This window comes from Camelus bactrianus, chromosome 16, assembly GCF_048773025.1.
Source record: "Camelus bactrianus isolate YW-2024 breed Bactrian camel chromosome 16, ASM4877302v1, whole genome shotgun sequence".
Taxonomy (NCBI): Eukaryota; Metazoa; Chordata; class Mammalia; order Artiodactyla; family Camelidae; genus Camelus; species Camelus bactrianus.
The window spans coordinates 41,412,950-41,439,436 of record NC_133554.1 but is presented as its reverse complement, the minus strand read 5'-3'; the positions used below and the strand labels follow the sequence as shown (position 1 = coordinate 41,439,436).

At 57.6% G+C, this 26,487-nt stretch overlaps 3 protein-coding genes and 1 long non-coding RNA gene across 9 annotated transcripts; 1 reads left to right on the top strand and 3 right to left on the bottom strand.

Moving 5' to 3' along the window:
- Window positions 1-112: 112 nt before the first annotated feature.
- Window positions 113-13,277, bottom strand: HIC1 (HIC ZBTB transcriptional repressor 1). Of its 3 annotated transcripts, XM_074343238.1 has the most exons (3): window positions 11,981-13,277; window positions 10,333-10,624; window positions 113-3,126 (listed from the first exon to the last, which is right to left on the bottom strand). In XM_074343238.1, the coding sequence occupies exon 3, from the start codon at window positions 3,104-3,106 to the stop codon at window positions 962-964; it is 2,145 nt and encodes a 714-aa protein (XP_074199339.1). In that variant the 5' UTR covers window positions 3,107-3,126; window positions 10,333-10,624; window positions 11,981-13,277; the 3' UTR covers window positions 113-961. The 3 variants fall into 3 exon arrangements, with proteins under 3 accessions (XP_074199339.1, XP_074199338.1, XP_074199337.1); XM_074343237.1 differs by lacking the exons at window positions 10,333-10,624; window positions 11,981-13,277 and adding an exon at window positions 4,581-4,762; XM_074343236.1 differs by lacking the exons at window positions 10,333-10,624; window positions 11,981-13,277 and adding an exon at window positions 3,463-4,248.
- On the top strand, window positions 9,461-11,364 carry LOC141573633 (uncharacterized). Its single transcript, XR_012499571.1, has 2 exons — window positions 9,461-9,695; window positions 11,137-11,364. It is a non-coding gene; the product is annotated as an uncharacterized LOC141573633 (long non-coding RNA).
- Window positions 13,278-13,418: 141 nt separating the features above from the next.
- On the bottom strand, window positions 13,419-15,025 carry OVCA2 (OVCA2 serine hydrolase domain containing). The gene is made up of 2 exons (XM_010958191.3): window positions 14,662-15,025; window positions 13,419-14,285 (listed from the first exon to the last, which is right to left on the bottom strand). The coding sequence occupies exons 1-2, from the start codon at window positions 14,987-14,989 to the stop codon at window positions 13,786-13,788; spliced, it is 828 nt and encodes a 275-aa protein (XP_010956493.1). The 5' UTR covers window positions 14,990-15,025; the 3' UTR covers window positions 13,419-13,785.
- On the bottom strand, window positions 15,011-23,487 carry DPH1 (diphthamide biosynthesis 1). Of its 4 annotated transcripts, none has more exons than XM_074343240.1 (12): window positions 23,349-23,487; window positions 21,428-21,580; window positions 21,241-21,304; window positions 19,530-19,651; window positions 18,957-19,114; window positions 18,710-18,831; window positions 17,102-17,170; window positions 16,538-16,694; window positions 16,305-16,405; window positions 15,701-15,779; window positions 15,289-15,429; window positions 15,011-15,118 (listed from the first exon to the last, which is right to left on the bottom strand). In XM_074343240.1, exons 1-12 carry the CDS (start codon window positions 23,407-23,409, stop codon window positions 15,029-15,031), a joined length of 1,317 nt encoding a protein of 438 aa, XP_074199341.1. In that variant the 5' UTR covers window positions 23,410-23,487; the 3' UTR covers window positions 15,011-15,028. The 4 variants fall into 4 exon arrangements, with proteins under 4 accessions (XP_074199341.1, XP_074199342.1, XP_074199343.1 ...); XM_074343241.1 differs by lacking the exon at window positions 23,349-23,487 and adding an exon at window positions 23,187-23,338; XM_074343242.1 differs by lacking the exons at window positions 21,241-21,304; window positions 21,428-21,580 and having other exon boundaries at window positions 23,349-23,431.
- Between the last annotated feature and the right edge of the window lie 3,000 nt (window positions 23,488-26,487).

Here is a 26,487-nt window from a genome sequence, read left to right as displayed (position 1 = left end):
GGAGGGAAGGTCCAAGCCTCTGCACCTGTATAAGGGCACTGCTTCTGGCCCCTGCACCCACCCAGGTGGGGCCCACCCAGCTTCTTGTGCAGGGCGGAAGAGAGCCGCTGGGTCCAGGGTCCTTGGTTACTGCTTTATTGCTGTTTGGTTCGAATATAGAAAATGGAAGCGGCTCTGGAAGAGCCTGTGTACAAGGTAGGAAATATACAAACGAGGAGGGAGCTAAAGAGACCACGTTCCAGCCCAGCCCAGCCTGGGCTCGGGATGGGGGGCCGCCCGGGGCGCATGCAATAAATATGGTCTGGGGCCCCAGGGAAGGGAGGTGGGACCACCGCGGGAGTGGGAGACCGGGTAGACCAGGGCTGTCTCAGCCCTCTGACTCCAGAGGGAGGGAAGGGTTGGCCCTGGGGCTAGTGCCACTTGTGCAAAATGAGGAACTTCACATTATCAGTCCCGGGGCGGGCGGGGGCGGGGGCGGGGAGCCCTCCGGCCGGCTCAGTCCCCTCCCCGCTCCCCAACCCTGCCCGACGCTCCGACCCCAGCGGGGCGATTCACAGTGAGAATGGGTGTGGTCGCAAGGGCCGGAGGTAGGGCTGGGAGCGCCCCAACAGTGACACCCCTCCCCCCAAGAGCAGCACGGAGCCGAGGGAAGGGGGCCAACGAACCACAGGAAGAGGCGGAGAAGGGCCGGGGGTCTCCTTTGGTCAAAGCTGATATCAAAAATATAAATCTCCCTTCCCCTATCCCACCCCCGTCCCGGGGTTTTCCCCCCACCCCCACCCCCGGGCTAAGGCACAAAGCAGTGAGGCCAGGTGAGGCCGCAGAGAGGAGGGGCCGCCGGCCCCGCGGCGACGCTGCCGCTGCTACTACAGTGGTCCCGGCGCGGGCGCGTTGTGCCTGTCTGCTGGTGGCCGCCGCCACTCCCTGGGGGCGGCGACGAGGCGGGCCCGCAAGAGGTGCTCTAAGTGGGGGAGAAACGGTCGATGGTCCGGCCATCGGGGCCGGCGGCCAGGTGCGCTCCCTGGCTCAGCACCTCCGCCGCCTTGTCGGGGCTGAGGCCCAGCTCCGCAGTGAACTTGGCCAACGGGTAGAGGCTCTCGAGCGCCACCTTGGGGTCGTGCAGGAAGTGCGTGGTCTGGGCCAGCAGCTCGGCCGCGGCCGCCTTGTCCTGCTGCTTCAGGCTCAGCTGTTCAGCCGTGAGGCGCGCCACAGCAAAGACGCCCTCGGGGAAATCGAGCTTGCCCTTGCCGTCGGGGCCGGGGACGCCAGGGAGACCCCCCAGGCCCGCCAGCGCCCCGGCCGCACCGGCCGCGCCCCCCACAGCGTGCATCTTCATGTGGCTGATGAGGTTGCGTTGCTGAGCGAACTTGCCGCCGCACACCTGGCACTCGTAGGGCTTCTCGCCCGAGTGGATGCGCATGTGCTCCGTGAGGCGGTACTGGCGTGTGAAGCGCATGCCGCAGGCGTCACACGCGAAGGGCTTGAGGCCCAGGTGGCTGCGCATGTGGCGCGTCATGGTCCCGCGCTGCGTGAACTTCTTCCCGCAGATGGTGCACGGATAGGGCCGAGTCAGCCAGTGCGTCTTCTCGTGCTGCCTCAGTGTGGCCGGGTCCTTGTAGCTCTTGTCGCACGACGCGCAGCGGTATGGCCGCAGCAGCTCGCCCAGGCCCCCCGGAGCCCCAGAGACCTTGTCCCCACCGCCTCCAAAAGGGGGCCCGAGGCCGGCGGCCCCCGCAGCCACCTCAGCCGCCTCGGCCCTGCCGTACAGCGCCTCTTCCTCCTCCACGTGCGCCTCCACGTGCGCGTTCAGCTGCTCCGAGCTGGGGAAGCCCTTGCCGCACGGGATGCACACGTACAGGTTGTCGCCGAAGCTCTCGGGTTCGCCGTAGGCCAGGTGCGGGCATGGGTAGCCCTCGAGGTGGCCGCCGGGAGGGCTGGGGTCCTCGCTGCTGCCTGTCTCCTCGCTGCTGCTCTTGTAGTCGTCGCCGTCGCCGCCCGCGCCAGGCCCGTCCAGGCTGCCCGGATAGCGCGGCGGCGGCGCCAAGCCGAGCGGGGGCCCCCCGGGCGAGGCGGCCGTGTCCCCGCCGCGCTCCTCGCAGCGCTCACTGGGGGAGCCGCGCTCGCGGCCTAGCTCGTCGCCGTAGCTGCCCAGGCCCGGCTCGTGCTTCATCCAGCGGTAGAGGAGGCTTGGCCCGTCGGGGCGGCCGGGGGGCTCGGGTCCCGGGCTGCCGCCGCCGCCTCGGAATGGGTCCGGAGGCGGTCCGGCCTCCTCCAGCTTCTGGAAGGGCAGCGGCGGCAGCGGCGGCAAGGCGAGCGGTGGCTCCTTGTAGGCTGCGGGGCCGGCGCTGGGAGGGCTGTCTGGGCGCGGGGGCATTTCGCGCTCGCCCGGCGGCCGCTCAGGGGGCGCGGAGCCCGGCGGACTTTTCTTGGACAGGTCCAGGCCGCAGAGCGGGGAACAGCGGCGCTCCGGGGCGCAGAGCGCGGCGGCCGGCCCAGGGCCCGAGGCGTAGAGCTCCGCGCAGTGCGTGTTCACTGCGGCCTCAGGACCCGACGGCGGCTCGGTGGTGGGCGGCGGCGGAGGTCCGGCCGGGGACGAGTAGCAGGCCTGGATGACCGGCGTGGCAGCCCGCAGGCCCCGGCCCGGCCTCCCGTAGGGTGCATAGCCGCCGCCGCCGCCGCCGCCGCCCCGCAGGTGGCAGTACTTGCCGTGGCGCTTGAGGCGTTTCTTGCACAGCGCCACGAGGTCAGGGATCTGCAGGTAGCTGGCGGCAGCCAGCACGGCGCCCAAGCTCGGCTCGGCCCCCGGGGCCACGGCCGCCGCCGCCGCCGCCTCTGGGCCATCGGCCAGGCGGCCGGTGTAGATGAAGTCCAGCACCAGGCGGAACACGGCCGGGCTCACCATGTCATGGTCCAGGTTGAGCAGATTGTCATGCACCACCAGGGACTTGAGGTAGGCGCTGCTGGCCGCCAGCACGTTCTTGTGCGCGCGGAAGAGGGCGTTCTGCACCACGATGATCACGTCGCACAAGAAGCCTTTGGTGCGCTGGTTGTTGAGCTGCAGCAGCAGCTGCCTCGAGTGGCCGGGCGCCTCCATCGTGTCCAGCATCGTCTGCCCAGCACAGTCTCCTGCGGGGACACACACCGGCCGGGTCAGAGCCGCACCAAGCCCTCGCTGCCTGCACCCAGCCCGGTGCTTCTCCCCTCCACTTCCCCTTCCCCTCAGCTGGGTAGGGGCATCGAGCACCGTGGCCTGGGCACTGGCGGAGGATCCGTGGCCTCCGACAGTGGGAGCTTGGGTCAGCCAGCCCGGACCAGAAAAAGGAGCAGGAGACTGGCTGGTGGAGAGGAGGCCAGGCTGGCCTGCACCCCCAGGCCTGGATGCCGCTGGGCACACAGCCTGGGTTCCGGGGGCTTCCAAGGAGAAAACTGTTTGGGCGAAGCGACCCTTTCGGAAACAGTTACCCGATTTGAGGAAAATGTCCGCTTCAGGAAAAGTCATTCAGGGCCGAGAAGTTTGCCCAAGTGGGATATAAGGGAGCCGAGTGAAAAAGCGCCTCCCGCCTTGGGAGAAGTTGCCCCAGTTGGGGGAAGCAGTACGGAGGACCGGAGTGCGGTGCCCGCCGCGGCGCCGCCCTGGCCGGGGGCTGTCAGGCCCTCAGTTGGGGCCCGGGCGGCGGCTGTGGCGCGGGGAGCGGAGGCAGCGGCTGCCGTGGCGGGCAAAGCACGAAGGCTGGCCCGGCGCGGGGAGGGCGTTATATCGGGGCAGGAGGCTGAGGCAGGAAGCAGGTGGGGGGGAGGGGGGAGCCACGCAGCTCCCAGGGGAGGGAGGGGGCAGCGCCCCGGGCGGGCACAGCGCACAGCCGGCTGCGGCCCTGACCCTGGCCTGCGCCCCACCCGCGTCCCGGCCCCGGCCTCGGCCTCCGCTCTGCATTCGCGGGCCCGGCGCCTCCCTCCCCAGCTCCCCTCGGCCCTTTATCCACTGGAACTCCGCCGCCCCAAACTTGGGGAAAAGTTTTCCAACTTCAGACAGGCCGGGAGGAGCGCGCCAGCCCCAGTCCCTCAGCTCCCAGCTTTTCCTCTCGGCCCCCAATTTCAGCAGCCAGGCGCCGCCGGGCCTGAAGTGAGCCCTGAGCTTCCTGGCCATCCGCTCGCCCGCTCGACCCTGTTCCCCGCCTGGACCGCAGGGCCTCGCGGCCCGTTACCTGCGGCCGCAGCCTGTCCTGGCTTCCCTCCCCGCGGCGGTGGCAGCTCCTAGCCGGCGCCCCACCCGCCCCGCTGCCAGGCGCCGCGCTGTGCCAGGGCAGCGCCCCTGCCAGCCCCGCCCGCCTGCTCCCCTTCCCTTCCCCTCGCCTCTCCAGCCCATGTGCGGGCAGAGCCGGCCCCGGGCCGCTGACCCCGCCGTGAACCCGGCGCAGAGCAGCAGCCCGGCGGTCCTGAGTTCTCTAGGGGCGACACCCAGAGCCCCGAATGCCAGCCGCGTTAGGGCGCCCGCGTCGGAGGATGCGCCCGAGGCGGCCAGCGCGCGAGGACGGGGCTGTCCCGGTCCCGTGTCCCTCCCGGTCCCCAGCCCGAGGACCCACCTGGGGGGCATGTCTGAAGCCCCGGGCCCGGCTGCCGGCGGATCCAGGGGGGACGTGGCTGCGCTGCGCTGCCCTCCGCCCGCCGGGCCCCCGGTCGGTCTGTCCTGCTGGTCCGTCCTCCCCGCGTCCTGGTCGCGTCTCAGCCCCGCCGCGCTTTCCGCACACTCTTATCTGGAGCGGCCCGGGCCGGCGGGCGCTGCTGCAACTACGGCGCCACCTCGCGGCCGTGCGGGACTTTGCGCGGCAGAGCCGCGACCTTCCTCCAGCGCGCGCACCTGGGCTAGAGGTTCGCAGATACAGAGCTGGACCGGGAAGGAGGGAGCCCATTAGCAGGTTCAGCCTCCCAGACTTGACCACCTGGAGACCCCAGCCTCAGACCTGTGAGCCCCACAAACCCATGGGTTTTGAGCTGAAAGTTCCCATGTACATATTTCTAAATTCTCACATTGCCCAATTCAGAGAAGTCGTGCCCCCAAGCAGGGGACTCTGGTGACAGTAGATTGCGGGGGCGTGGGGGTGAGGGGTTACAGAAATCCTAAGGGAGAAGACAGACAAGATCTTAGGGGACTCTCTTCCTTAGATATTCCTGGATGGCACTGTCCATTTGTACCCACCCCACAACACACCCACCCTCACTCAGCCACATGGATTAGGTATGCACAGAATAAACCTATTAGCACCGAGACCCTCTCCAGGTATCAACACCTGCAGGCGCTCGTGTTTGTACAAACACACACACCTGCCCCCCTCCGGAGTCCAAGACCCGGCTTTCTGACATTTTCAGGAAGGTGCCATGTAGGGCCCTCCGTGAACCCGGGGAAGAACAGGTACCCAAACAGCCTGCGCTTAACTAGAAGGTCTCCGGAAAGACCCCAGGATATACGACTGGGAATGGCTGGACAGCGCTCCATAGGAGTCCCGTAAAAAAGCGACTCAGGCCCCCAGATTCCCTATGTGAGCCGTTTTGAGGGAGCCGCTTGGACGACCTAGTCCCCAACCCATGGACGCGAGAGAAACGTGACAGGAGGGCCTGTAGCCTAGAATCCCCCCTGCAAGGTCCTGCACCCCACTTGATGGTCCAGTTCTTGCAGGTGACGTCCCTTCTAGAAGGGAGGGGACCCCCGCACTAGCGCATGGGTGCTCGCACAGCTACTCCGGAAGTGTCTCCGCAAGGCCCCGTCACCACAGCGGGCCTGTAGCCAGCGCCTCTGTGGCTGAGTGGGTCTCCGCGGCCCACGCTCCGCCTCCTCCCGGCACCTCCTGACCCCCGCCCACACGTAGGGGGTGGGAGTGGGTCCCCGAGAACGCCTGCAGCTTCTGATTGGCTGCGCGTCCCTCAGCCGCCGCGCACGAGAGGCTGGGGCGCAGTTACCATAGTAACCGATGAGGTTCGCCCAGTTCGCGTCTCTGCGAGGCCTTGGAGAGCTTAGCAACCAAGCAGGGCCGCCGGGCGGTGGGGGCCGCGCTCGCCGCCCCCACACCCCCACCAAAGGTAGTGGCTGAGTCACTGATTGAGGGGCCGCCAGCGCGGCCACTCACGATCCCTTACAGACACCAAGGTCTCGGGCGCCCCCCAGAGGCTCTTTTTCCTCCACAGGCGACTTCACGGCGTAGGGGCCAGTAGGTGGCTCCCGGTCCCCAGGGTCTTTCTGACTCTCACTGCGTCCTAAGTCCGCCCTCGCCCTGTTTCCACTCCGTGTTCTGGGTCTATCTTATCTCAGTCATCTCCTCCGTCTCCCTCCATCCGCCCCGGGGTCCTCACTAAGGAAGCAATGAGATCCCAATAATGAAAATGTTTGGGCTCCGGAGCTGCTGGCCTCCAGGGGCGATAGACCTCGACATCTTGGCCGAGGGATGTACTGTGCGCTGAGGTGGAAAAGTGTACGGAATGCTAGGGGGAGAGGGGAAGGCTCCTGAGAAGTGCTCTTAGATTGGGGCTTTGATGGATGAATAAGAGTTCTTCCCCCCAGGGAGGAAGGCATTCCTGGAGAAAGCTGGAGGCAAAAAAAAAAAAGGGGGAACGCTAGGAGACCAGATCCCAAAGGGTATGCAGGACCTCTTTGACCCCATTTCTGCTGTAATTTTTTATTCTCTTGGTGGGGTCAGATCCCACAAGGATCCAATCAGCCCTGTTTTGTGCAGTGGAGTCTGTTCACTGTAGACCTACCACAGGGTCTCCTATGCCCACTGTTTTTCTCAACACTCTCCCCAGACTGCCACTCCCCAAGTTAACTCACTGCCCCAGCTACTACCCTCAAGCTGTCCTTACATCTGTATGGGATGGCCTCACAGATCTGCCCTCAGCCTAGCTGCCCTCCTGTGGACTTCATTCTTCAATCTTTGACTTTTCCCTTCCTCCCTAGTTCCACCTGCCTTGGCATGGCACTGCCCTCTCCCCACCCTAATGCAGCTCCTCCCTCTAAACACACTGCTCTCCTGCATTTAGAACCTTCAACTGATGGAGCTAGGCTGGGCCAGGATCATTCATTTCCCTGCTGCTGTCCCAGATAACTTTGCCCCATATGGCATGGGCTCTTCCTGCCAATTCTGACCTCCAGGAACTCTAACTCCTCCAGGAAGTGGTCTCTGCCCTGCCAGCCCCTGGAGACTCCTCTCTGCCAAGTTGATTGGTCTCCCTCGCTCACTGTCACCCTCATATGAGCTCTAATGTCCATCATTCTACAAATGGGTACTAAACGCATTTGCTCGGTGCCAGGCTCTGAAACTGACACTCTGGACCTAGCCTCCTCTCCACTTGCTGAAGCTTTCTCTCCCTCTCTCCCTTCTTCTGCCTCCTTTCCCCCAGCTCCCCCACAGAGGACACCCTTTGCTCATTTCTGGGGAGTCCAAGCCACCCTCTTCAACTTATCTGCCTTCCTTGGAGTTTCCATCTCCCGACTGGTACCTGGACCCCCACTGGGTCTTTCCTTCCAGGCCCAGCCTCCTCCTACAAAGCCTTCCAGGATCCCCCACTCCTCTTTCCTCATCTCCTCGACACCACAGCTCTAGATGCTGTCCTAGGCCCCACCGGGGGGTCCAACTTCCTCTCCTGCCCACCCTCAGGGTGAAGACACCACAGTGGCCTTGCAGGATATAATGCCGCCCCTGGGCATCTTGTAAAGTCATAGGGCCATTGGGTCCAAGGACTGAGGAATGGGAGTGGGGGCTACCGGGTGAGGATCTTGGAAGGCCGGGCAGGGGGTGGAGTTGCGCCCCTAGATGTTCCAGAGTGAATAAACATGTAATGAACCTGATCCCTCCTCCCTGCACTGTCCTCCCGCGGGCCCCCAGCCTGCAGTTCCGGAAAGTTAACCCCTTGGAGACTGGGTGCGCGGGCTCCCTCCCCGTTGCTGCTTCCGTGCCCCTCCTCCCCCTCCCAGCTCCCCGTCGCCTCGGTCCCCGCCCCCCTGCCTCGCCACTATAAATAGCCCCTCTTCCCGTTTCCTAAATTCCCTGCTGACGTCGGCAGCGCGTCAGTGTGTAGGAGCCGCGGCCGCATGAATGAGCCGCTGCACGAGTACTACGCGCGCCTATAAAAGCCGCCGCGCCAGCCCGGCTGCAGGAGGCGAGCGGGCGCGGGCGCAATACAGCCCGACAGGTAAGCCGGACTGACCGAACGACAGATGAACCGATGCACAGACACAGACTGGAGAGCAAGGAGACCGGCAGGCGGCAGGTTGGAGGGCCCCTACAGGGTGGGGTTGGGGATGAGGGGGCGGGACGAGGGTCCCCTCGCAGCTGCTGGAGCCAGGGCCGGAGGCGTACACAGAACCCCACGCAGCACCTGCCCGCGCCCGGATGGAGACGCAGCCACTTCGGAGGAGGATCGAACAGAGGACGGACCTCAGAGTCCCCACGGCTTTTTCTGGGGCTCCTGCGCCATCCTCCCAAGAAAGTGGGACGAAGGTGGTGGCGCCTCGGGAGACGCGCCCCCTCCTCCCCCTCCCCGCAGCTCGGTGACTCAGCCTCGCTGCCCTCCGCCGGCTGAGCTGGGGCGCTGGCGAGGAACAGAAGCCCACCTGCCCGCCACTCCGGCTCTCTGGGACCCCCTCCCCTCATTCAGCTGGGGCGCCCCCTCCCCGTCCCGTCGGGCTGGTCCCTCTGCGCCCCCGAATTCCCGCCTCTGCACGAGGAGCTGTCCTCTCAGGACCAGCCGGGGGCGGGGCTTCGGCCGGACTGCCCCGCCCCACCCCCATCGGCCTCCCCCCAACCCCGCCACCGGAAATGCCTCTCTGCAGGGACATCTTTGACGTCACAGGGTTTTGACGTCAGGAGCCGCGTGCCTGTCCGCGAGCGCTCAGGCCAAGAAGGGCTGGAGACGCGGGGGAGGAAGAGCAGCAGCGCCCCCAGCTGCGGGTGACGGAGCCACCCTGCCCGGGCAGCGCGCCGGCACCTTGGCTCTAGACTGCTTACTGCCCGGGCCGCCCTCAGTAACAGTCTCCAGTCACGGCCACCGACGCCTGGCCCCGCCCCAGGACCGCGCCCCCCGCCCTTCTGTCCTCTAGGGTCCCACAGCCCCACGCTTGCTGCCCGCGCCGCCGCTGTCCGCGGTGCTGATCCACCGCTGGCGCCGCCTTCGGGACGTCCCGTCCTTGGTCCCTGGTCCCCAGGGGCTGCTGAGGGGCAGCTGGCCCACATGCATATCGCACGGCCCCAGGGGTCAAGCGCTCGGTCCCTGCGGCGCGCACCAACCCCCGCCCACCGCCCACGCCGCCACCCCACCCCCCGCGGTCCTGACGTCAGCCTGACTGGAGCTGCCACGGTGCCGTCAGCAGCGCTCGCCCCGCCCCCGCGTCTCCAGGGCAACCGTGGCTTTCGATTGTTACTGTGGGAACCGGAGGTAACAGTCTACAGCCATGGTCGCCCCGCAGCACGCCCACGCGCCGCGCCACTCCGCGCGCTGCCAGCCGGGGATGGGGGAGACGCGGAGCAGGAGGAAGAGGAGGCGGTGATTCAACAGCCCATGCGACTGCTGGGGTGGTGGGAGGTGCGGCGCAGGGAGGCGGGCCACTCCTGGGTCTAACAGCGGCGCGTCCACCGAGGCAGAGAAGAAAGCACGGTCTGCGGAGTATGTCTACCGTCCGCCTCAGTGACCGTCCTGTCCTCCTAGCCGAGGTATCGCAGCCAGGGGATGGCGAGAGAAGGGATAGTTCTGGGATTTGGGTTCTTATCTCCTCGGTGGGAGGAAGGCTGCTGGGACCTGGAAAAATGTTTGCCTCCTGGAGACTGAAAGGGGTAGACTGAGCAAAGTTTTCCGAAATATGCCATGACCTCATCCTTCCAGGACCCCCTAGCTGAGCAGGCAGAGGGTAACACTTGAACCCACTTCCGGATAGAGTCACATCCTCCCCTCACGCCTCTCCCCTCTCTTTCTTCCTCTGTCTTGAAGGATAAGAACCCCCAACCCTCAGGAAGCCAGTGGGCTCATAAAGTTAACCTGTCCCTAAAGCGCTGTCTGAACATACCAGCATCCTCACCTCAGTCTGTCTCTAGATGCTGGATTCCAACTTGAGACAGTGTCTCAAATTAGCCCTAAAGAGGGGGAGTAAGTATCAGAGGAGCTGAAGTCCTGTTGTACCAGTGAAGTGTAATCAGTGACTTCAAAAACATTCTGTATGTCACCTGCCACCCCCACCATCACCCATAGCAGGGGCTGACTGCTGGATACTGGGGGCAGGATTTCCCTAGGAACAGTGCTGGGAATGGTTAATGCAACCCACCCCCTCCACCCATTAATCTAATTTTTCCTTACCTCTCCATACCCCCTCCTTTTCTAAACTACTTGTAAGACCACTGATTGCTGGTTTCACAGCTACATCAACGTCCACATACTGTCTTCCACCCAAGGATGCTGAGGTCTTAGATTAAAATGCACTTGATTCTGGAATCGAGTGGACATCTGTGGGGAGACTGTAGTGTGGCAGGTGGGAGCAGTGCACTGGAAAGCAGGAGGTCCAACCTGGCTTCATCATCAACTGGTTGTTAAGGCACCATGTTTTTTCTGAGTCTTCTATACAATGAGATGGTAATCCTTCTTGGCAGGCCTGTTGTGAGGATCAAATAGGATTGTGTAAGTAAAAACCTTTGAAAACTGCAGAATGCTATTTTGATCTTAAGTATTCTTCCAGGCTACTATGTCCTTGTAAGGAGGTGGTGGTGTTGGGGAGATCCCAGGTCTGGGCACTCAGAATGAACAGGGGAGTGCGGCACATCTCTCTGAGCAGCAGCTCTAGGACTGAGGCTGTTGAGGGTTCTTTGCTAAGGGACTCTCTCTCCCAAAAGCTTTAGGAACTAAGGTGAAGTGAGAGATAGAAAAGAAAAATGGTAGAGGCATTTTGAAAAGAAGAGACAAAGTCTTTTGCAGTTTGAACCAATGTCAAGAAGGTGGTCAGGGGAAAAAACAAAGAAATGACTGAACAATGTTAGAATTTTTTAGTATCTTGGGAATCACTCAGGGCACCCCACCCCAACCTATTTTATGGATTAGAAAGGTGAGGCCCAGACAGGACATATAGTCCAACAGTAGTGAGTGGTGGCTTCTCTGCTCATCTTCTAGGAAGCATCAGAGAAAACAATGACTAGTAAAGGTCAAGAATATGAGTTTCCGGAACTGAATCCAGGTAATTCAGGTAAGTTACTTAGCCTCTCTGTGCCTGTTTCCTCAGTTGTAAAATTAGGTTAATATCTACCTCATGAAGTTGTGAGACTAAACTGGGTAACTAGGCAGCTGCTTAGCACAATGTCTGGCATAGTTAGCACTCAGTAAATGGTATTTCTTTCTGTCCTCTGGACCTCATTTTCCTTAGGTTGAAAATGTTATACCAATGTTTTTTAGGGAGAGGGAGTAATCAGGCTTACTTATTAGGTAATTAGATTTATTTTTTAATGGAGGTACTGGGGATTATACCCAGGACTTCCTACGTGCTAAGCACGTATCAGTGAGCTATACCATCCCCGCCCAGATCAAGGATTCTTAACTGGAGTTTATTCCTCCTCCTAGTGGAGTGCATGAGAATCACATGCGAGGCTTTTTTCAAAAAAAAAAAAAATTTTTTTTTTTTTTTTAACCAGAGATTTACACTCTACCCTCTTAGAACAGTGGTTTTCAAGTATTTATTGCATGGGAATGACCAGGGATCGTTTGTCAAAATGCAGATTCCTGGGTCCCAGTGATTGACTCAGTAAGTCTAGAGTTTGCTCCAGGGATCCAAGTTTTAACATGAACCTGATGTAAATGGTCCATGGAATCTGTGTGTATGAGGGGTGGGGGGGATAACCCCCTAAATTTCCCCACTGTTCCTGGAGGGCACGATGGGAAGTGACCTATCTCACTGGCAACCAGTGGACCACATGATGTTTCCTTCTAGATCAGACATTTTGATTCTTGGGGGAATTCTTACCTCTTCGCTTCTGCTCCACTGGATACTGCTCTGGTTTTCGACTTCATCCTTCTAACTTTAAACACTGCCTTCAAATTCATTCCCCACATATCTTTCCCTTTCTCCTTTATTCCTTCCAGTAATCCCAAGTAGCAGCAACTGTGGTATGTATGCAAGTCATGTCATTTTCACCTCCTGCGGCCTTGATAAAGAGGGGCAGCCTGTGATTGTCGTGAGCCCTTAACTGCAGATCCACTGTATTCCATTCTGAACTGCTTATTTTCAGAGAAGCCAGAACTCCAAATTTTTGTGTGAAATTTCTAAAATTTTAAATATCATTTAACCCGATTTTTTTCTTAAATTCTATGGGCCAAATCCAACAGGTTTGTAGGAGTAATTCATTTCAGATGCTCCTCCTTTTGCCAAGGAAGGGATTCCTTTAAAACACCAAGAGCAAGGCAGAAGCAGACAGTAGCAAGGGAGAACTTTCTCCCCACCCTACTTTCTACTGTAAAGGTCCCAAACTCAGTAAACTGGGTCTGTCTAGGTGGATAACTCCAGATGTTTTTTATTTTTTTTAAATCTTGGGTAGCTGCTATATGTAGTAAAGAACTCAGAATTTCAGGTGATTTAAGGCTATCAGTCTGGTTGAATTAGGATGGGCCAGTGTATTTGCACTGCATCCCCTAACCCCAATTCCTGCTCAATTATTAAACCTTTTGGGGGAGGGTGAAGTGGGGGGATGGCAGCCATGCTTGAGGGCCAGATTAGGGCCTGTTGTGATATTCCAGGAAAGAACAAGCTGGTAAGTCTGCAAAGGCAGGATTGAATTGGACAGCAGGGCAGTTGGGCATAAGGGCACTGCAAGTGGGGGAAATGGGTAAAGTGGGAAGTTTTTAAGAGTGCCTAAGAACAACTAACAGCACTTTCAAACCAGATGCACTGCTTAGACCTGTAGTGATCACTAGAGAGAGGCATCAGTCTCAGAAACTCTGCAAATGGGGTCAAGCTTCGGAAAAGGTTACTTCTGTGCCATCTTTGATCTCCAAGGTCTAGCACCTTCAAGCTCATATAGTTCAGAGGAGCTAAGACAGATGTGAAAGCAGAGAACCTAAGAAGCCAGGGTTTTTGACAGGGCCGACACACAACTTTTAGGGATCAGGATGGAGGAAGCCTAAAATCATTGTGGCCCAGGCTGAGCCTTGCCAGGTCATCTCTTTCCCAAACTTCTCAGATATAAATTCTTCCCTGATTCAGCCACTGAGGCCTCCTTTCCTTCAGCTTGGGACTTAAAACACTGTGTCTCTGTGCACACATGCATGAGCTTGTCCTGGGGGTTCACAACTGGAAACACCTCCCTGCCTGGTGCTGCCCTGAAGACTGCATGGATGGCCAGGAATCCGTATTTCCTTTATAAAATGGGTTTTCCTGTGTGTATCAGGAAAAAACATTCTCAAAATCCAAGTCACCACTTTATTGTGTGGCAGTCACAGTGGCAACAGTCCCTGCTTTTCCTGTGTCACCCTCCACTCATCCGTGGCTCTACTAACCTTTGTCATGTCTGAATTATCAGATGCCAAGGTCAAAGTCCATTAAGGTGGCCTAATCCCCTTTTTCTTGATTGCAGAGTTGGGCTCATATAACTTGAGTCTTAAGTATTGGTATTTGTCTCTGCATTGGTGATGGTGAGGAGCAGTTACAGCAGTGGAGGTCCCAGGTAGGGGAAAGAAGCCAGGAGGGCAGGGATTACAGAGACAGCACCAACTTCATGTGTCCCCACTAGGGGGTGGGGAGGGGATGTAGAGGCAAAGGCATTTGTTGATCTTTCACTCTGCAAACTGGTCCAAGAACTTGAGGTAGGCCTGGCGCTGGGGCGCAGCTGCTGGAATGAAGTGGCCACCAGAGTGGGTGAGGGTGATGGCACCAGTAAATCGGCTACACAGTTGCATACTCTCCTGAGGGGGGATGACACGGTCAGTTGCCCCAAAAACATGGAGTGAAGGCAGTGACAAGGGGCTCTGCAGGATGGGTTCCTTGAGGCCAAGGCCCCGGGGACAGAAACCAGATACCAGGATGATAAACCGGGGCAAAGGGAAGCGGGCATCTCCGGCTTGACCAAAGGCACACACAAGAGCTGCTAGCGCAGCCCCCTGGCTGAAACCAAGGATCCCATCAAAAGGCCCTAGCTTCTTCAGTGCCTTTGCCACTGTTCCCAGGGCTTCCTCCAGACCTCTGCACACCGTGGGCTCTTCCAGTGCGGAGAAAACGTCTGCCTCCTGTTCGGAAAACCACCAGCCTCGAGGCTGCTCCTTCGGAGGGCAGGACCCTACAGCGATAAGGGGGAGAGAACACAGGGTAAGGGGAATCTGGGGGAAATAAATGAGAAAGGGAGTGAGGGAAGCTTTGGGAATGAGAGGGAAAGAGAGGTGGCTGATGGGAGATAAGAAGTCTGGGGGGAAAGAGGTGGGGAACAGATTGATCTGGAGAAGAGACAGGGGAAAACAGATCAAGGTGGAAGTCTGAGAGGACCAGGATGGCGTCTGAGCGAGGGGCTGGGGTGAGGGAGATGGAGGGCCTGGGTACAACAAAGTGGGAGTGTGGCAGGGCTGAGGGGGGTAAGGGTAGCAGTGTGCTGGCGAGTGTTGAGGAGACAAGGCAAGACAGAGAAAACTGAGTGCATTTCCGGACACGGCTCGTCTCACCGGAGTCTGGCCCCGCGCCCTCCACGCCCGCTGCGTTTGCGACCAAGTGCGGTCCGCTGAGGCACACGAGTTCGGCGCGGCCCCGCAGGGCTTTCCGCAGCGCTCCAGTCTTCTCGCGGAAGCCCCGCTCGCTCTGCCGGAAGCCCGCCAGGCACAAAATTCGCAGAGGCTGCTGCGCGGCCATGATGCAGGGAACCCGCCCAAGGGACCGGAAGCGACCTTTCCCCAAGCGGAAGTTGAACCGAGGGGCGGGACCCAATACCGGCACCACCCTGGGGTGGGCCTCAAAGCAAGTGGCGTTGCCATGACAACGTGGAGGGGGCAGCATGGCTAGAACTGGGCCAGATACCTGGGACCCACGAACGTCTCAGGGAGCGAGCGGCGCCACCTCCTCTTCTATGCATCTGCAAGCCTCGCAAACCGCGGCTGGAGATGGACGCCTGGGCCCCTCCTGCACCTGAGGTCGCAGACTTTGGTCACGGTCCCGCTTCTACGATGTCCCCCACCCTGCTGCCGTACATTTCCCGTAGCGGCCGCAAGGCGGCGGCCTCGGCTCGAGTCGCCAGGGAGGCGGCCAGTGCCAAGCCACGCCCAGGCCTCTTTGCTTTGCTTAGGATCCCTTCCTACCTTCCCCAGCACCCGCCGGCCCGGGGCTTGGAGCGGCCGGTCCCGCCCATGGTTCACCGTCCATGGCCCCAAGGAGCTGCCGGCGTAGAAGTCCATGGGATAGGGCTGCTGCCAGGAAATGTCCCTCAGGGCCACCGCCGCCTAGGGGCGGAAAACTGGAGAGTAACATCTGCCGACATTTTTCTACGCAGGATTATTTAATTCGATTCTCATAATGGCCTACTAAGGTCCTATTATCCCCACAGCACAGAGAGGAAATGTGAGGCTCAGAGAGGTGAAAGGACTTGCCCAAGGCCACACAACTAGGACATGGCTCAACCAAGTGCTGCCTACCCACCCGACAGATCCCTCCCTTGACAGAATCAGGTGCAAAGGCCACTCTCTCTCAGAGATTTTCAAAACGTGATGTTACCTCATAGGGTGTGAGCAGCGGCTTGGGAAAGGCTGTGCCCCAGTCAATGGAGAGGCGTGGACAAGCTACCTGCACCCACCTGGGAAGGGAAGTCAGGTCAGATCCAAGGGGTGGGGCCTCCTCATTCCTGGGCAGCATGTAGAGCATAACTGTGTCTCCAAAACACCCAATGAGTGCTTACTATTCTAAAGTAAAGTCTGTCAACTAATGCTCTTTAGAATAACATCACAGTGTTGCTTGTTTTCTCCTGCTTCCTCCACTATGAGATTCCTGAAGCCAGAGCCTGGCCAGCTCATTTGTGATAGTACCCCCAGAATCAAATTTAGTGCCTGGTACAGTACAGGTGGCAACCATCTCTCAAACTCATGTTACGCAGAACGACTATGATGCTGCCATTGCCTGTGAACCCCCAAGCCAGATGAAGTAGGTATGGCCCACAGCCAAAGGCAGCTCCTGCTGGGCGAGTGCTCTATAAACATTAAAATTTCATGACCATGGAAGCAATTCCCATTGACTCTAGCCTTCAATAGGTGCTGGGCAGGACCCAGATTCTAAGATTCTTTAGCCAGAGTCATAGCTAGATAGGTAATGTGAGGAAACGTACACATCCACCTCGGGAAAAAGGCTAAGCTTGCTGGGGAAGATCTCAGAGAGCAGCAGCCTCATGAAGGGAAGTCCCAAGGCTTGGAGCCGAGATTCCAGGTGCTGTTGAGAGAGGGAGGCAGAGCTGGGGTCCTCATGATCAACCACCCAAGGCTAAATCCCTTAGCCTACTGATTTTCCCAGCTGGGTTTCCAGTTAGTCCCCTACTCCAGAGGCCATTCCGAGCCCTCTGACCTCCAATATTTTGGGACTGCCCTGGCGGCCCAAAGTGCCCAGGATAAGGCCCCAGGATTTAGCTGAGCGGGCAGTGGCTATGGCTTCTTGGCGGTTGGCCTGCATGCGCTGGTGATCATAGTGCTCTCTGGACAGGACTTTGCTGTATGGGTCATATCTAGAAAAGAAGAAGCTGTCAGGGTCACAGTCACAGCCACTCACAGGACTTGTGCTGTATACATAACTCCCAAACTCAGCCCCTTGGTCTCCTGAAACTTTAGGCTCCATGCAGGTAATTAGGAACAGAGGCAAGAGCAGACTGTCACTGGGAAGATCAGTCCCACAGCTGGAACAGGCAAGACTGGGAGAGAGTTCTTAGATCTCGGTGTGAATGCAGGGGATGGGCAGGTGCTGTGCACCAGCAGCACTTTGTCTGATACCCAGATTCAGAACCCATGTGCATCAGATCCATAGGGCTGAGGGCTGTTAAGTGGCCAGGGGATGAGGAATTTTCAGCCATTTGAGGGCCACGGTGGCCGGGAATCCCACCCCTTCCCCAGGTGATCAGCCCAGCTCAGCCCATACCGGTAAGCAGGGACACTGGGGTTGGCAATCATGACAGACTCCAGATGGAAGCGGCCATCTCCAAGATATCTGCAGGGGGTAGAAAGGGCGCAGTATGGGGTGGGGCACCAGAAGAAGCAGGCACTGGCTTGGAGGTCCAGAGGATCGAGTTCTTGGCTGGTTGTGCTGCTGACTGTGTATGTGAACTGGGATGAGTCATCATTTCACTGCCCAAGGTCCTGGTTTTTCTCATGTGTAAAATAAGGAGTTTGAACTGGATGACCGTTGAGGGCCCCTCTAGTTATTTAAAGCAGAATCTAACTGCGCCCCTCCCCACCCTGACCTTCTGGAGAAGAGTAATGGGACAGCCAAGGCCATGGTAAGGCTCTAGAGAGCCTAACTCAGAAGTGGGGGGACAGATTCTCCCTCACCTAGCTCAATACAGACATGGGGAGTAGTGTTCAGGCTGTCATCTATGCTGTAAATGAGCTTTCAGGGTATGCACTGGCTACTCTCTGCCCAAACTAGTCCTTCGGTCCAATTAGTGAGTTGTAATAATAGCCACTGTTTACTGGGCTTGCCCTCTATGTACCAGGCCTGAGCTAAACACCTAACATGTATGACTTCGCTCAAGTCTTATCAAATCCTCCAAGCTACCTATGGTATCCTCATTTCATAAAAGATACAAGTAAGGTTCAGGGATGTTAAGAAACTTGCCTGAAGTCACACAGCTATTCAGCGGTATATCTGGGACTTGACTTTAGGCTCAACCACCAGGCTGTACCAAGCATGCCCTGGGAGATGCCATCCCTAACAGTACCTTCCCAGACCAAAGAGAGGCCAAGCATGGAAGACAATCTGCATGGCAGCTCCTTCTCTCCACACCAAATTTTGATGACTGGCCAACACACAGGGTGTTCCTCCCTCCAACATATACTTTGAAGCACCCAAGGGTAGAAATCTATGAGCTCAGAGTTATGCAGGCACAGGGGGAATGCCCCTTGGGGAGCAGGGCCGCCAGTCTGGGCGGGGAAGGCCCTGATGTGGGCCTGTCTAGGGGCAGGGGTATCCTATGTGGATGCAGCAAGGCCTCTGGAACCAGCGTCTGCAGCCCCAGGGATGGGGCTGAGTAAGGGGAGTGCCCCTCCTTCCCTGCCATTAGCTGGGAATGGGGCTCCCCTCCCCAGTCTCAGCTGGGGGAGCTGTCGGCTCCGAGGCTGGCTGCATTCACACAACATTAAGCATTTCCATTACCTAAAATAATTAGGCAGCAGGAGACATGCTGCTCCTGCTTGTTAGCTGTCCGGATGCTAAATTAATGGGGCTGCAGCCTGGGCGTGCCCATTCATCTTCTCCAATTACATTCCCACCATTTCTAGCCCACCTTCATCCCCCTATCAGGCCCTAATTCCTGCCCTACCCTGGGCATAGCCTTCTGGACGTTGGACAGAGCTCTGGAGAGTGAGACAGAACCCTGAAACCCTATTTGGTCCCCATCTTGCAGGGTGACCTTGAGCAAATGCCTAAGGAGCTTTAGATTCAGTTTCCTTTCCTAGATGATGAACCGCAGCGCCTTCCTAGGGTACATTTCCTATGTCTCTATGACTGGCCCCCCCATTTTTCACTTACACAACAGCCTCGACTTCTTTGGGTAGGCGAGGGGACGTGCAGCCCAGAATCTCCCCAGGGGACAGGGGCTTGCACTGTGGAACACTCACACGATACTCAGCTTTCAGCTCTTGGGCAGCTGCCTGTAGGGATGAGGGAAGGGAAGAAAGTGGATGGCGAGGGAGAGCCAGGGCAAGAGGACCAGCCTGGAGTAACTGACATGGGGATCCAGGAAGAGCCTGGAGACTGGTACTGTCTGCCCACTTACCTGCAAAGTGGATACAAACTGAATGGTGCTGACGAGGGCAAGGGCAGTCGCTGGGGGAAAGGTGAGGCGGATAGAGTCCAGTAGGTGGCTAGTGTCTATACGGATGTCCACAAAGACGTACAGCACCCGGAAGTCTTGGGCCAAGGTGTCCATGGGAACTGGGAGGTGGGAAGAGTTCAGGAGACTTTGTTTTGGAAGGCAGGAGGGGCAGAGGGCCCAGCCAGGGCCAAGGTCTCTGAGCAGCCAGGACCAATGGCTTTGGCCTAGGGGTAGAGGGAGACCTTGGGGGCGAGGGGGGTCACAGGTCCCTTAGAAGCTCCATCTCTGTCACTCAGCCAAGGGCCCAGCCTGCTCTACCACCAACAGCCTTTCAAACACCTGCATCTGGGACAGTAGCATGGTTTCCAAGGCAACCAAATCCAAAGGAAAGATCCATCTGCGGAGCAGGAAGGCCAAGGCCATCCCATAAACCAGGAGGGACCTCGTGCCTGCAAGCAGGACAAGGCAGTGTGATGGAGAGCAGCATGCAGTCCTGCCTCCCTGCCAGCCCTGCCAGGGTCAGGCCCTCTGTACCCAGGCAGCTGTGGCCATAGTGCACCAGGAAGTCAGCTCCCAGGGCCCTCGCAGTAAAGTCATCCACACAGCAAGCGCCATAGGTCACGTCACCCATCACCATCACTTCGGCCTCTGTGAACCTGTTGGGGTGGGGAACAATGGGACAGAGACACAAGGAGTGAGGTGGCAGAGAGACCTAACTCTGTGGAGGGATCTCAGGGCCCAGTTCCTCTCTCCCTACTTCTCCCAATCCCTTGGGTTGGCAGCTGCCATTTCTGCCAACAAAGAGTAGGAGGGGTACAGCTGCCACCTCCCCCAGGCCTGGCAGTGGCTCCTGGAACTGTAGCGGTATGAGGATGGTCTCTGTAGCGCCCTGATTCTTCTGCCGAGGTTCAGACAGCAAGAGGGACCCCCAACCCTCAGCCTGCCATACACAGGGTCAAAGGCAGACCACTGATGCCCTGACTCATCCCCCTAGAGCAATGAGCACGCACACACAGGCAGAGATACCCACTCCCGTGCCCTGGTGCCGAGATGTGTGTGGGCACATATGTGTGGATACACACAACCTCCCTGTCGTCCAGACCCCCTGCTACCTCCCCACCCTTAGTCAGGGCCCTCTGTGCCCAGGATGGAGGTACCCATGAACAGCTCCCCCACAGCACATGGCACCACCCACACGCCTCATGCGTCAGGAAGAGTGGGTTCTGGCCAGCACATTGCCATGGGATCTGCTGCCAGGCCTGAATCAGAGGGATGGGGGTGGGTGGGGAAGACCCCACACCCCCTGAACTCACAACAGGAATGGGGCCAGAGGACCAGCTCTTTCCTGAGACCCACCCCTGGGACATGGAGTATAGCCCAGTGATGGGGGTCTCCCCACTCCTCTCCTGGGGGGTGGTGGGGAAAACTGAGCTGCTGCCAGTCCCTCCCCTTCCCCAAATCAGGCTGTTCACAGAAGCAGATTATTCAGCTCCTTAGCATGCAGCCCAGGCATCTGAGTCAGCCAGAGCACTTAATTTTTTATAGATTAAAATGTATGCAAATTGGCCCGAGCCCCAGAGAGCATCCTCAAGGGGCAAGAGGGTGGGAGCAGGGAAGTGAGTCTGTGGCAGCGGGATGAGGAGCAGGGTGGGGGTAGGGCAGCAGCAGGGAAGTGGGAGGTTCCCATCACTAGATGACCTCCCCTTTCTTCATTCGCCCTCCCTGTTCCTGTACTGGTTCCAGATGGCTGAGCACTCACCCACCCTCCCAAGGATGGCTCATTGTATAGAAGAAACTTACACAAGGGAGGCAGAGGAACTGAATACCATCTCCTATGTGCTCCTCCCTCAGCCAAGCCCCTCCTTGCCCTACTACTCCAAATGTGCCACGGAAAAGTTTCTCCCTTGCCAGATCCCACGCTGACCACCCAGTCCATTCCAGGGTCAACTCTAAGGACTCAGCTTCTTCCTCAGGCCCCGCCACCTGCTCTGGGCCCAGCTTTGAAGATACTGGAATTGACTCATTCCTCCCTCCCAATTTTTCATGGGAGGGGAGATTTAGAGAGACAAGGAAGGATCATAGCATGCTAGGGGTTTAGTTTTGTGTTTCTCCCTTGGTGTGTGTATGGTTGTGGGAAGGGACATGTAAGGCAGAGGTCCAGAAGGAAAAAAGGATGCCAACAGGCAGAGCTGTAATGGACATGGGGAAGGTCTTGGCCCAGCTTCCTCGGTGCCCCAAGCCTCACCTTTCCAAGATATCCACAATGGTGCAGGCAAAGAGGAGGAGGCCTTCAGGCATTTGTAAGGCCACTGCAAAACAGAGCAGAGATATGAGAGCAGAGGGCTGGGAAAGAGGCTGGATGGGGACACTGTCCCCGGCTGGGCCAGGCAACCTCTCCACCCCCAACCCCAGCTCAAAGCTTGAGGGCTCACCCTTCTTGGCCTGGGCCTTTTGGATCCTCCAGATGGTCTTGGGAATCTCAAAGTTATAGTTGGAAGGCAGGACTTGGATGGCTGCCTGCAGCTGGGGGTTGTTCAGGATCTCAGGGGGGATCTGATTGGCCAAACGGCCCCGAAGGACTCGACCTAGGATGAATGCAAGGTCTGAGTTGGTGCCTGGCCTAAACAACAACCAGACCTGACTGGGCTGTTAACATCACCCAAGTTTAAGGCTCACATCCCAGAGACCAAGGGGGTTGATCCAGCCTTCTTCCCCGAGGTCACCCTGAAGCTGGAAATACAACCCATAAAGCCAGGAAGAAATCTGTATAATTAATTTCCATGTAATGAGATTACTGGGAATCTAAGATTTGTGCCCATGAATGGAGTGTGGCTCACACCCTGCCTCAAGAGAACAGAGCTGACACCATGGGACTGAACTGAGGGGAAAAGACAAAAAAGTCCAGACAACTGCTCCTTGATAAAGAACAATCCTGGGGAAAACCCAAGAGCCTGGCCAGCCCACCTAGTCTAGAAAAATGTCCCTCCTCCACCAGCCATTGAGAATGCCTTGAAGTTCTGAGATCCTAGATACGAGATCTATAAGCAAACAGTTATAAATATTAACTTAATAGGCTGCCTTCCTTATTCGAGTCCCACTGATTCTGTCTAGACTGGTTAATTCCTGCACTCCTCCCTCTTTTCATTTAAAAGGTAAATGAAAAGGTAAAACACCATACATTTAACTGACTTAAGTTCCCTAGTCCCATCACTCTACCCTGCCAGGAAGGATGGAAAGAAAACACTCTAGTCAGGACTATGGGCAAACAGATAAGGACTAATGGGGACAAACATAGGTACACAAATAATTGCAACCCTCTGATTAAAGAAGAAAACAATGTAGCCCTTTAGCCAGGCTGCAGCCCTTAATCTGCATCCTATTCCTCACAATTCAGCTTAGCCCAACCTCTAGTTATCTGTTTGGGCACCAGACCGTTTGGAAATGTGACAAGGTGAGAAATGAATTTATTCAGCGAATATTTACTGAGCCTGTACTCTGTACCAGAACTTCTGCTAGGTATCCTGCCAGACCCGGCACTTTAGCTTGTGTGTGTGTGTATGGGGTTGCAGAGGTGGGGAATAGGTCATGGTGGTGGTGGTGATGGTGCAGTGGACAACTAAAATGGCAGGCTGGGACCCTAAGTTCAGATTTGAATGTTACCACTGCTATGCTTTTTGCTCAGTTGTTTCAAAGGCCTCGGAACACCAGCCAGTGTCTCTGGCCGGCACCTCACAGAAACTCCTTTGACAGGCCCAAGTCCTTTGTGGTTGGGGTGTGACTAGCAGCTCAATAGGTCCCAAGGGCCAGTAGGCGCCTCCTCCTTTATCATTTGGCTGTAACCTTCTGTTTAAATCAGTAATCTTAAATCAATTAAAATAAGTAGACTGCGAAATCCCTGAGGGCAGGGCTGAGGTCTAGTCCCTGAACCTAGCACAGTCCTGGCATTCAGCAAGTGTCTGGTGAATGAAACCTTGTGCCTCTTCCGTGAAGCATTCCCTGAGGGCCCTACTTGTGGAATGCCCGACGCAGCGCACCTAGCTCCTTCCCTCCCCGTCGGGTTCGTCTTATCCGGGAGTCTTCATGTGTCTGCCCACCAGTGCAGGGGGGCAGCGTTTCTAGCTTGAGGACTATAAGCTCCTAGGAGAGGCTGTTACCTATAGTGACCTAAGGCTGCAAAAGAAAGGCTCGTACCCCTGGGCTTCAGTAACGGACGCCCGGAGCGAGTGACGGCGGGGCCTTCCGGGTCAGGCACAGAAAGTCGCCGCCGCCGTTAAAGGGGGCTGGTCTTGTCCCTGACTTGGAGGCTCTACCCCGAGGTGTGAGGTCTGGAGGCCGCAGCATTGTAGCACCCACCTCTGCCCGGGCCGTTTTGGCCGCCGGGCTCCCCGGCCGCAGCCGCAGCCAGCGCCGCCATCACCGGCCTTCCCACGTGGTAACCAAAAAGACAGCGCTAGAAGAACGCCGAGAGCACAGACAGTGCGATCGATCGCCGATCGGTCAGCGAGGGGCGGGGATTTGCGGGGCGGGGACCGTGAAGGAGAAAGATAGGGGCGGGGCTAGAGTGGGCCCCCATCTCAGCCTGGGAGGTCGGGACTCGCGGGAGCCCTTAGTGGTCCTCTACCACCGGGGTTGCATTCTACCGGCGACCCGATCCGCTCTTTCTACCTCGCAGCCCGAACCTGGCACAGCAGTGCCCCCCTATTTGCCGACTCCCTGCCCCAGTTCTGCGGAGAGAGTCTTGTGAGTGGGGACAACAAAAACTTTCTTTAGCTTCCCTCCCTGACCCCACTCCTGGGAAGCCCTGGATGCCGTGTGGGTGGAGCTGCATTCCTTGCCTCAGAGGACCCCACTGCCCCTACGGGACAGAACTCAGCGCCCATCAGGCCAGCTCCAACCGACACTGTGGAAGGTTCACGTGTGAAAAACTACTTCCAGGAGAAGGCTCCTAGCCTGAGGGTGCTTTCCTGGGAGAGTGGGGAAGTCCAAGGGCTCCATTGCCTAAACCTTCAGGATTCTGGCCACCCTAGGCTGCCCTGCCTAGGCTGCCCTTCAGGCCTAGATAGCCTTTCTCCTGAGTAGTGACTTGAGCTCCTAAGAGAAGACAGAGCAGCCAGTGAGACAGTAGAGCAGCCAGTGAGACAGCCTTGACTTTTGGAAGAGTAGAGTACCTGCAAACAAGGTCTGGCCCATAGAGCAATGGTCACCCAGGGCTGTTTGCCCACCCAGCCTTCTGACACCAACTTCTTTGTGTGAGCATCGCTGGCCCTTTAAGGCAGCTCTGTGGCCTCAGGCTCCCCTGGAGGCGCTCCCTTCTTGGAAACTCCTAATGAAGGTGCAGGGAGAAGTGAAAAACAAGCAGCCAGGGACAGGCCCTGACTGGGAGGCTGCCCAGGGAGGAGGAGAGCCTGGGATGGCTGAGAGTGAGCAGCCAACTGGAGGACCAGAAGGGGTCAGTGCTCTGCCCTCAGATACTGACTGATGCTATTAGGACAGTCACAGCTTTGGACAGGTTTGTGGCCATCATGGTTCCTAAGAGCACCCCATCACTTTGATAAGAGTTCATCCTGGACTTTCCTATCTCCCCCAGGTTCTATGGACCCTCACAGTGCAAGATCTCAATTCCAGGAACACCCTGAGTCCAGCCCCTCCCCATTCAGGATGCTAAGGCTCAGCGTGTGGGCAGCTTTAGCTCAGGCTGTAACTATGGGTTCCAAAGGGGAAAGATTGGCTCCAGCAGAGTAGTGGCTTCTCTCTAGCAGGCACTGCACCCCCTAGGGCCTTTCCCTAGGCAGAGATGGGGCGCATTGGTGATAGAAGGCCCTCATCCTCTTGTAACATAGCTCCACAGCCTCTGTCCTGAATGAGTTGTCCTGGTCCCCATTAAGAAATGAGCATGTGCCCCAAGACCTTGCAATGCAGGACACTGGGGGCTGCCATTCAACTTGGGCTGAGAACACTTCCATCTGTCCGTGGGGGTCTCCCTGCCAGCATTACTCAGCAGTCTGAGTAATTACTGCCTGACAAGAAGGCGGGCACAGTGCACCCCCACATTACACTACAACACCCGCCTACAGTCACCCCCACCCCCTGGCTGGAGTCCAAAACAGCACCACCCCTCCTGAGGCCTGAAATAACTCCGCTTCTCACACTCACACCCAGTCCCAGACAACTTTGCCTAAGATACTGAGATTGTGGGGCAGGGGGTCATGGGGAGGCGGCTTGGGAAGGTGGAATGAGGATTAGCATAGCCTGATTCGGGCCCACATTTAAGGGCTGATCTGCTGTGTGACATGGACAAGTTGTTCAACCTCCCTGGCATTGGTTTACTGGTGGAGGGCCTCTGCAGCTCTCAGTGTCTTCAAGTTCACTTGTGTCTACCTAGAAGGGCTCAGACAGGGTGTGGGGTCAGTCCAGCCCTGCAGCTGGTAGAGGCTAAAAGAAAGAATGCCTCACTTTCTGTTCCCACCCCAGGATGAACCAGTCTTCTTAATCTTCAGAACAAGGTTACGGTCTCAATTCCAAGTATTTGCACAGTTTCTCCTTCCTGCAATGGCCTTTCCCCTTCTCAGCCTGATGAACTTAGCCCTCAAGACCTAACCCCAATGGTACCTCTTCTGTGAAGCCTTCCTGGATGGTCTGTCACCCCCTTATAGAGCTAACAGAGCCCCCTATATCTATATCTCTTTGTGTCACATTCTAAGAGGGCTTATGGATCTTTCTTCACCTACTGTGCCATAAGCTTCTGGAAGTCAAAGCCTATGTACTTAGCTCAAACCTGGAGCCTCAGCGTTGTTGAGTGCATGTATGGCTGAATGAATTGATACTAGCCTTCTTTTTGACCTTCCTATCATGCCAAGTTTTCCTCCAAGGAATCACACGACTCACATCAATTAAATCTCTGCTTAGATGTCACCTGCTCAGAGCGACTTTCCCTGATCCCTTCAGATCAGCTCCAGAACATCTGGCTTTTTTTTTCTTCCAAGAACCATCTCATCTGGACTTTCCTCAGTTACTTATGAACTGTAAACTCCACAAAGGCAAGGACTTTGCCTTTTTCATTGGCTGAATCCCCCACACTAACAGACGCTCAATTAAATGTGCCTTGAATGGGTGACAGCCCACTCTTTTCCCCTCCAGGACCCCTCTTATCCCAGGCCAGTAGGGGGTGCCGGCCTTCACCCAGGACTCGCCTGGCCTGAACCTTCTCTAGGCTCAGCCCAACTCGTCCCCTGCGGGACCTGCTTTCTAGGCTGTGCCTCCTCCATTTTCCCGAAGACCCCGGGCCAGGTCTGTGCAGACTGAGGGACGTCAGAGCCCCCACATCCCAGGCGGAGATAGCACTCCTGAGCCCCACATCGGTCCTTCCCTCTCTAGCATAGGCAACTGGGCCTCCCCAGTGCTTGCTTCAAGGTCTAGACCACCCGGGGGCACACCAGACCTCCTCCCAAAGGAACAGTGTCTTGGGACTCGGGATGCGAGGCACTGGATCTTC